General features: G+C 46.6%; 1 protein-coding gene across 1 annotated transcript; it reads right to left on the bottom strand.

Annotated features, from left to right (window-relative positions):
* Positions 1-1,623: 1,623 nt before the first annotated feature.
* On the bottom strand, positions 1,624-8,096 carry LOC306918439 (PH domain leucine-rich repeat-containing protein phosphatase 2-like; the record flags this gene model as incomplete). The annotated part of the gene is made up of 6 exons (XM_079531342.1): positions 1,624-2,201; positions 2,646-2,878; positions 3,359-3,902; positions 4,515-4,749; positions 5,195-5,392; positions 8,047-8,096. 6 exons carry the CDS (start codon positions 8,094-8,096, stop codon positions 1,779-1,781), a joined length of 1,683 nt encoding a protein of 560 aa, XP_079387468.1. The 3' UTR covers positions 1,624-1,778.
* Between the last annotated feature and the right edge of the window lie 2,252 nt (positions 8,097-10,348).

Here is a 10,348-nt window from a genome sequence, read left to right as displayed (position 1 = left end):
AAAGACCGCCGGACGGACCCCTCGAGAGGAGATCATTAGAGTGATCATCCCAATTCAGGATAGCAATTTGATTGCTAGACCTTCCGAGTAAAGGGAAATGTTGCTGACGTGTTCTGCAATGTTAAATTCATGAGGTATTCCAGTTCAGGCATGGGGCTTATTATTCGTCCTTTGGAACATGAATTTCTTTCCACAACCTCTTGTCACGAGTTGTGCCGCCGACGCCGCCCCGCTCACACAGTTCCACCAGATTCAACCCCATTCAGACAACTCGCTAGCTTAGAACGACGTGCTGACGGACATCAATCGCTTTTCCATCTGTCAAACGTCACAACACATCTACCATGTCTGGTCTGAATGGCAACTCCAATTTGAATATCCCACAGAGAGACCTCCTTTCTGCCTCCTTTTGCCATGGCATTTGGTGCGTTACTCTGGCTCTCCTACTAGAGGGCAGTGTCGTACACCTCCTGCTGTAGAATGTGAGTGGGGCCTGCAGAGGGGGCCAGCATGGAGGTGTGGTTGTGCTGATGGAGCATGGGAGCAGCAGGAGGGTGCGGGTGGTCCCACACCAGGTCTCTAATGGAAGGGGGAGTGGACGGCACCGGGGGACCCAAGACCACAGGGGTCTGGCCTCTCAGCTGCTCCCGGACATCCTGCTCCAGACTCGGGGGCACAATCAGTTGATCCTCTGGGTCCTGCTGGGCCGGGGCAGTGAAGTAGCCCGACTTCTTTTTGGGAGCCTCCAGGGCCACCTCGATGGCGTTATGGCTGTCCTGAGGGTAGGGTTGTCATCATGATGACAGTTTAGTTGACGATCAAATGTTTATGTCCCTAAATAATCCATTGATGCGAGTAACAATTTAAGTGTTTTTGGCATAAAAATATAGTATAAAAAATACATATATAGTTGAAAATGTCTTTTCAGTTTGCCTAGTAACAGAAAATTACTTTTCTGTTTGATCATTTAATACTTCAATCAAAAATGGCGGAAATAGATGATCTAAATTATAAGCACATGATGCGATGCATTAGCCTGGTTAATAAACCAGACCGAATCAGCCGTTGGCAAAAAAAAGTTGCCTACCAGCGGATTACGGTCTGGCGAGGCTCAGTAGCACGCCTCTTTCCTACAGCAGAGAACAGGTCGGACCAATCGGGACACGGTATGCAATATAGGCGGGCTTTGGTACAGTGACGTTCAATGCTTGAGACCTTTGACTGACAGTAGCTCTGACCAATTGCGTCAAAGAGAAAATGTTCCCCGGGAAATGAAATCCAAGAGGAGCCAGCCCAGACTGATATACCGCGACAGTGTTGTGTGATATTAGTCTGGCTTATTAGCCAGGCTAGCGATGCATTTCTCCACAGACTAATTTATACAGATGAAATGGAAACGAGTCTGTCATCCCAAACAATTTGCGATGAGGAGATCATGTGATCGAAAGTACCCTACTTTTACTTAAGTAAAATGTTGAGGAATTTCCAATACTTTTACTTCTACTCCACTACATCACAGAGGCAAATATTGTACTTTTACATTCATTTGAAAACTATTTTTTATTAAAAAGAATATTATTATAATTATTTCAATAACTAGATTATTATTATAAAACATATATTAAACACTTCAGCTCTATACATTTCGGCCATTTGAAAATAGACGATCTACAAACTCACAGTGAGCTTCTAGATCTGCTATTTTCAAAATATTTGTATACATTTGGAAACTTGAAATGGGACATTCTGCATAGTGAGTACTTTCTACTTTTGGTACTTTAAGTACATTTTGATGCCAATACTTTCGTACTTTTAATAAAGTACATTTTGAATTCCGAACTTTTACTTGTAACGGAGCAGTTCCACATTGCAGTATTGATACTTTTACTTAAGCAACACATTTGAGTACTTTCCCACACACCACTGGGTAATTGTGACAGGGCTACCTGAGGGGCAACCACGGAGCCGTTGGACAGCTTCTTGCCAAAGAGGCTGGACGTGGACGGTGACTTCTTCAGGTCCGACATCTCTCGGCCGCAGACGGCCAGGAGGCAGCCGTTGGTCGCAGACACCACCACGCTGGTCTGCCTGCGCGTCTTACCGTTGGGATAGTCACAACCCCGCTTCTCCATGTCAACGTCTTTGGGGTTCACGGCGGGGGGCCCAGAACGCAGCTGGAACGCACAGCAATGGATGTCAACCTAGATAGATAAAGAGAGAGAGACAGACAGACAGACAGACAGACAGACAGACAGACAGACAGAGACCTTTATCGATCCCGCAGGGGAAATTCAGTGGCCAGCAGTTAAAGCACACCCTTTTTGATGGTTAACGCTTAAAATGCCATCAACAATGAATGACAGCATACGACAGCACACCTTTTACAGTAACCTGCACTACGACAGCACACCCTTTACAGTAACCTGCACTACGACAGCACACCCTTTACAGTAACCTGCACTACGACAGCACACCCTTTACAGTAACCTGCACTACGCACAAACAAGACACACCCAATCACAGTAATTACAGTATCCCACGCTATGCTTAAACAACTAGTGTCGTAATAACGAGATCAACAGAATACTCTGGGATCAGTCCAGTACTACAGAATACTCTGGGATCGGTCCAGTGTCCAACAGTACCTCCACCTCTAGCTTGCTGCCGTTGGAGATCACACCTTCAAGTGGTAATTCGTCGTCGCTGTCCAGCCCGTTGTCAGAGTGGTTACTGGAGAAGGTGGCACTGGAGGGCTGCCGCTGGAACAAGACGGGGTGAGGCCCCCCCGCCCCGGCCGAGCCGGGCACCATGACGCCAGACAGCGTGGTGGTGGCAGCGGGATGCAGGCTGCAGCGTCTCTCTGGGCGGTGCACGGGGCCTGAGGAGGCAGGGTTACTATCATACACTGGTTAAAGAAGGAGCATGTCACCCATTTTAACCCATTTAGGCCTGACGTCGAAATAAAAAAAAACGTTCGCTCTGAAAGAATATATATACCTATTCAAAGATTTGTGCCGCATTTTTACGATTTTTCAAAAATAGCAGACCTACAAGTTCATAGCGCGCCACTCGGTGGCGCGCTATGAGCTTGTAGATCTGCTATTTTTTAATAGCTAAAGCATAAAACTAATTAAAAAACGAACTATAAACACTAACTGAAATTGAAAAACAAAAAAAGTGAAAACTAAATACAAAATTACACTTGTGTGAAGTGAGGGGCGCTCTTGCCATCATATATCATCATACATCACATTCCGTGCTCAGCCAATCAAATCATCATATTCCGTGCTACAAACACACACACACAAAGCTGTGCATAGGAAAAAAATAAAAAAAACGGATTCTAAACTTTACTAACCTTGTGAGGAGGTTTGCTCATCGGAGGCAGTGGAACCTGCTTCGCTGCCCACCTCGGAGGCCGACGTCTCGCTGTTGAACTCGGACACGACGACGGCGGTGCTGCACGAGGGAGTGACCGGCTCGGCAGTGGCGGGGCCGAGAATCATCACGGCGGCCGGTAAGGCGGTGGCGGGGCACGCCGTGGTCGGCCCCCCTCCTCGGGGCTCAGTGCCGGCGGCAGAGAGCGGCGGCTCACAGGTGCAGCTGTCCTCGCCGATGTGCAGAGACACCACCACGGCGCCGATGTTGTCCTTGCAGCCGTAGCTCTGGGCCAGGGAGCAGAGCTTCTTGGCGGCGGCGCGCGGGTCGCGCACGGTCTGAACGGTACGCACGGCCTCGTGGTAGGAGACCCTCTGGAACAGCGCCCGGTTGCCCAGGATCAGGAACTGGTCTTGGGGACAGAGGGGCTCGGTGTGCACCCAGGGCTTGGGCAGCACCCACGGAGAGAGATAAGAGCAGCCCAGCAGGCGCGAGCAACACGTCACTCCGCTCACCTTGTTGTCCTGCAAACATTAAGAACAGAGATGAACATGTAAACATGAGTAGAACACAGTCTAGTACATGTAGGGTTTCATCCTAAAGTGTTGCATCTGGAAAAGTATAAAGAGTTTCCAACCAGTCAATATTTTCATAATGTCTCAAGAAGACATGTGTGATTTTTCTATCCTCAAAAAACATGTTTTATAGGCAACGTATTAGTCAGAATCAGAATCAATCTTTATTGTCACATCACATTACAAGTAAGGTGGGTGAAACACGTGGTTGTGCCTAAAGGCTCCTCATTGCAGTGAAGATAGAGAAAAGAGAGGAGCATAAAGTGCAAAACTCATAATATTATGAGTGTATTATGAGTTGAGCCTTGATGAGATTACTAAACTCTTGTAATGAAGCTGGCTGGTTATGTATAGTCATTCGGTACACTGTAAAAATCACTACACAACTTCTAATTAGAATCAATATCTTACAAATGGTGCAATGCCGTGGTCAGAGGTCAGGAAAGTGTGCTATTGATTGGCACAGAGTTGTAATAGCTGATCTACAAGTTGCATCGCGATGCGCTGTGAGCTTGTAGATGAGCTATCTTCACTATTTTTGAAATTTGCAATAACTAGTACCTCTGTGATGATGGCTTTGGCTAGTTTAACCCTCTCCATCTCCTCGGCACTGCTCTCCAGGCTGAGGACCTTAGAGAGGACTAGAGGCTGGCCGTCTCGGCACAGCACTGCCTGGCAGGTGCCCACGTTAGCCACGGTCAGGCTGAACACGCCTCCTGGCTCCCCTAAAGGCTCGTGGTGGATGTAACACAGCAAGGCAGAGGCTCCCAGCTTCTGCCCAGCCATGCCTAGTTTCCTGTACCATACAAACACACACACACACACACACACACACACACGCTTCAGAGCCCTAAAGCAGCTGTTCGCAACCTATAAATCAACACAGCAGCGGCAGCACAATGATCCGTTTGTTAATTGCAAACACTGTTGATGTACTGATGGCAAATATAGTCTAAATAGTTTTTCAATTCAAATTTACGCAATATATTAGATTGACACAATAGATATGTATTTTGCCTCAGGCCATTTTCACCGTATATTGAAAATAGCAGATTTACAAGCTCACAACATGTCACATTGCGACACGTAAGCTTGTAGATGGTCTATTTTCAAATAGCCAAATACTAAAATAGGTTTAAGTTTAAGATTTTAACACTGTTCCTTATTTTGCTGTGGATGCCCTGAAACCCGGGTCCCCGGAGCCTACTCTGAGAACCAGTGTATTTATTAGATAATCCAACCTGTGTGAGGTGAGAAAGGTATTGCACATGTACACGCTGTCCACACTGGAGTGCTGTAATTCCTCGGATAGCACATCTCCCATGGTGCACTGCAGTAGTCGAGGCACTTCCTCATTGCGGTCACCGTCAAAGATGCCATAAGCTGCCTCTACGCCGCTGTCCCCAAAACGATCCACTGCCAGCACAGACACACACAACCTGTCCACAACACAGCACACACACATTAACACACAACCTGTCCACAACACAGCACACACACATTAACACAACCTGTCCACAACACAGCACACACACATTAACACATAAATGAACAACTCAGAGGCAAATATTGTGCTTTTTACTCCACTACAATTATTTGACAGCTTTAGTTACAACTTACAAGTGACTTTGGAGATTTAGATTATTCATACAAAACCCATTTAGGCCTGACCTCAAAAGTTAAAAAAAAATCTTCTAAATCCTCCAGTTTTCTGAAATAAATATTTTCACGACTTTTCAAAAATAGCAGACCTACAAGCTCGTAGCGCGGCAATCGGTGCCGCGCTACGAGCTTGTAGGTCTGCTATTTTAGACAGACAGACAGACAGACAGTGGCCCCCAAAAATAGCAGACCTACAAACTCGTAGCGCGGCAATCGGTGCCGCGCTACCGAGCTTGTAGATCTGCTATTTTAGACAGAGATTATATCAATGAACCCTGAGGATGTACAGTAGGCTGTATACTTGTCCTTAATGTAGATGCAGTAATGCTCCTATCTGGTCACCAGAGGCCAGTCTATGGACGGATACTATCATGTTCTCCCTAGTACTATTCAGCATTGGTGTTATGTTAAGGGACATTCACACTGTGTACTTTAACTACAACTATAATATCTATAACAAGAGACTGTTTTCACGTTTAAAATGTAATTTATAAAAGCTGACTGAATAAAATTGTTTAGAATCTATACCAGTGCTTCTCAATTTGGGGTCCGGTGACCCCCAGGGGCCCTTGGGGGTTGTCCAGGGGGTCCCCAGTAAACGTAGGTAATGCATCATCACAATGGTTTGAACACGACTAGACAGCAGCGCAGTCTGTTTTCACGTTTAAAGTGACATTTATAAAAGCTAACTGAGCATAAATGCTTAGAATGTATGTCAGTGCTTCTCAATTCGGGGTCAGGTGACCCCCAGGGGCCCTTGGGGGTTGTCCAGGGGGTCCCCAGTAAACGTAGGTAATGCATCATCACAATGGTTTGAACACGACTAGACAGCAGCGCAGTCGGTTTTCACGTTTAAAGTGACATTTATAAAAGCTAACTGAGCATAAATGCTTAGAATGTATGCCAGTGCTTCTCAATTTGGGGTCCGGTGACCCCCAGGGGCCCTTGGGGGTTGTCCAGGGGGTCCCCAGTAAACGTAGGTAATGCATCATCACAATGGTTTGAACACGACTAGACAGCAGCGCAGTCTGTTTTCACGTTTAAAGTGACATTTATGAAAGCTAACTGAGCATAAATGCTTAGAATGTATACCAGTGCTTCTCAATTCGGGGTCCGTGGACCCCCTGGGGCCCTTGGGGGATTTCCAGGGGGTCCCCAGTAAACGTAGGTAATGCAACATCACAATGGTTTGCACACGACTAGACAGCAGCACAGTCGGTTTTCACGTTTAAAGTGACATTTATAAAAGCTAACTGAGCATAAATGCTTAGAATGTATGCCAGTGCTTCTGAATTTGGGGTCCGGTGACCCCCAGGGGCCCTTGGGGGTTGTCCAGGGGGTCCCCAGTAAACGTAGGTAATGCATCATCACAATGGTTTGAACACGACTAGACAGCAGCGCAGTCGGTTTTCACGTTTAAAGTGACATTTATAAAAGCTAACTGAGCATAAATGCTTAGAATGTATGCCAGTGCTTCTCAATTTGGGGTCCGGTGACCCCCAGGGGCCATTGGTGGTTGTCCAGGGGGTCCCCAGTAAATGTAGGTAATGCAACATCACAATGGTTTGATGCATGTTAGCATTATGTATGCTTTAGCAATTGAAAAATAGCAGATCTACAAGCTCATAGCGCGCCACCGAGTGGCGCGCTACGAGCTTGTAGGTCTGCTATTTTTCAAAAATAGCAGACCTAAGTGGCGCGCTACGAGCTTGTAGGTCTGCTATTTAATAGCAGACCTACAAGTGGCGCGCTACGAGCTTGTAGGTCTGCTATTTTTCAAAAATAGCAGACCTAAGTGGCGCGCTACGAGCTTGTAGGTCTGCTATTTAATAGCAGACCAACAAGTGGCGCGCTACGAGCTTGTAGGTCTGCTATTTAAAAAAAATAGCAGACCTACAAGTGGCGCGCTACGAGCTTGTAGGTCTGCTATTTTAGACTGTCAGACAGACAGACAGACAGACAGACAGACAGTGGCCCCCAAAAATAGCAGACCTACAAGCTCGTACGAGCTTGTAGGTCTGCTATTTTAAACAGACAGACAGACAAGACAGATTGTTAGACAGACAGACAGACAGACAGACAGACAGACAGTGGCCCCCAAAATAGCAGACCTACAAGCTCGTAGCGCGGCACTTACGAGCTTGTAGATCTGCTATTTTAGACAGACAGACAGTGGCCCCCAAATAGCAGACGAGTGCCGCTCTACGCGCTTGTAGGTCTGCTATTTTAGACAGACAGACAGACAGACAGACAGACAAGACAGATTGTTAGACAGACAGACAGACAGACAGTGGCCCCCAAAAATAGCAGACCTACAAGCTCGTAGCGCGGCACTCGGTGCCGCGCTGTGTTTGTAAATGAATCAATCAAGTGACTCGCTGAGTGTCTGACCGAGTGTCTGTCTGTCAGTCGGAATGACCTTTGACCTGACCTGTGGGGACCGTTTCTGCTCTCTGGGGAAATAAAGAACGGAGGTGACATCATGCAGTGTTGTGTTTTTGGCAGCAAACTCATTTCAGTCCCTTGAATAGTTTTAATTTAGTCACATTTTAGTCACCTGGAATGTGAGTGTTTTAGGCAATTTATTTAACCTTTATTTAACCAGTAAAAACCACATTGAGACTGAAGTCTTTTACAAGTGTGAACTGGCCAAGACAAGAGGCAAAACAAGTGACACAGCTCTGCCAGTAACAAAACAATACACAACAACAAAAAAACATGACAGACATACAATGCTCATAAATACAGTACCCACTACTAAGAAGCTCAAAGGGAGAACAGGAACGTTTAGTAACGCGACCAATAAGGACTAATAAATAAAAAACTAAGCATTGCTTAGTAGACTAAAAAGCAAGCAGACATTTGCTGTATGTATGCCTCTGTGTGTGTGAAGGGGGGTAACAACGGTCATTCAGTAAAATATACAGTACAGGAGGTTTCCTTCAATAAGGTTATATAAAATACTGGAGGCACTGAAGAGCATGGAAACAATTAAAAACAAAATAAAACTGAGGAAAAGAGCAATGGCTGTCTGCTGACCACTCTGTGTCACCAGTTCAGCCTGCAATATACAACAGAGCAATTAGACACCGAGCACCCATCATAAGTACTCATTATAATATAAACATATACTGGCAAGCCTATCTTCCTACCTCCTAGGCCCAAGGCACTTATACCCAGCAGGCAGGATTCAGGCTAGCCAGGTCTGGATCCGGTCTTGCTCCTTTCGGAACCCTACGTTAAAGTTTCTGACATTTTGATGACTTTATGTAGGGTTCCTTCTCACCGGATTCAAGCGACATGGGACGCAATCTGACTTTCCCTGACTTAGCCCTGTGCTGCGGTGTGGGTGTCACGCTGACATATTCCAAACGAAGCATATGAACGCTATAGGAGACAACGAACCATCTGACCCCCCCCGCGAACGGCTCAGAAGCCGTTAAGTATTTTTAATGTTTGTACGACCGTTTTGCCAGCTCTGAAATTCTCTCTTGTTGACATCCCATTGTACCGCCTCTCGGCATCTCGGTTGGCTAGCAGCGCCTCCCTACGCGCCTCGTAGGCGCAGCTAGCCAACCGAGATGTCAACAAGGAGGGACCGAAGAGAGAATTTCAGAGCTGGCAAAACGGTCGTACAAACATTAAAAATACTTAACGGCTTCTGAGCCGTTCGCGGGGGGGGTCAGATGGTTCGTTGTCTCCTATAGCGTTCATATGCTTCGTTTGGAATATGTCAGCGTGACACCCACACCGCAGCACAGGGCTAAGTCAGGGAAAGTCAGATTGCGTCCCATGTCGCTTGAATCCGGTGAGACCGGACCCTACGTCGTAGGGGTCCAAAGGAGCTCAACCCGGGGGGTCCGGAGACGGGCTAGATCCGGTCTGACATTGTTCTACCATGAAATACAGAAACAATATTAATTCCCCATCATAATAAATATGTGTATTAAAAGTATGACATAAGGTGGTTGCATGCCAAAGGGCTACCTTTCGCATGCCACCATAATCCACATTGAAGTGTGAGACTCATACCTGTGTTCTGTTAAATAGTGTGTGTGGACACTGGGTCCTTGTGTAGTCTGCTCTGTAGCCCCACAACAGCACCAACAGTTTCTAGAACAGCACCAACAGTTTCTACAACTCTAAATCATACTAAATGCAACAGACTACAATGTGTAAGCCTTTGTTGTAACATACCTTGGTCAATTGATTTACACGGACGCGACGGGTGCTGCTGGGCACTGACGCTACATGCACACGACCCAACGAGAACAAACGTGAGCTTCATTGATCTCACGGGAGTTTTAACATAGAGGCTCTGTCAAGCTACCGCTCTGCTCTGCTCTGGGCAGGCGGCTCCCAGGTCCTAATGTCCCACCTGTCACATAAATATCGCTCTGCTCTGCTCTGGGCAGGCGGCTCCCAGGTCCTAATGTCCCACCTGTCACATAAATATACCCTCAATCCTTGGCTCAGAGTATTCCACGGTGGCTCAGTGGTTCTGGCAGTTGCCTTTGGTGTGAGAGGATGCTGGTTCGAGACAAGTCAAGATTCGTGACCTCGGACCAAGGACTAAGGATCCAGAGTGAATAAATCAAAATAAATCACTCTTTACCTTTTGGTCAAGTAAATGTACTATTGGAATGTATGTTGGCGGACGTAATCCAAGATAATCCACTCTGTCAATTTGTAACAGTCAGCAGTGCCAGTTGTTGCCACAGGGTGGTGCACTG

The sequence above is a fragment of the Electrona antarctica genome (genome assembly GCF_951216825.1).
Source record: "Electrona antarctica genome assembly, contig: scaffold_313, whole genome shotgun sequence".
Taxonomy (NCBI): domain Eukaryota; kingdom Metazoa; phylum Chordata; class Actinopteri; order Myctophiformes; family Myctophidae; genus Electrona; species Electrona antarctica.
Note: the sequence above shows the minus strand (reverse complement) of the source record. Positions and strands in the feature narration are given on the sequence as shown.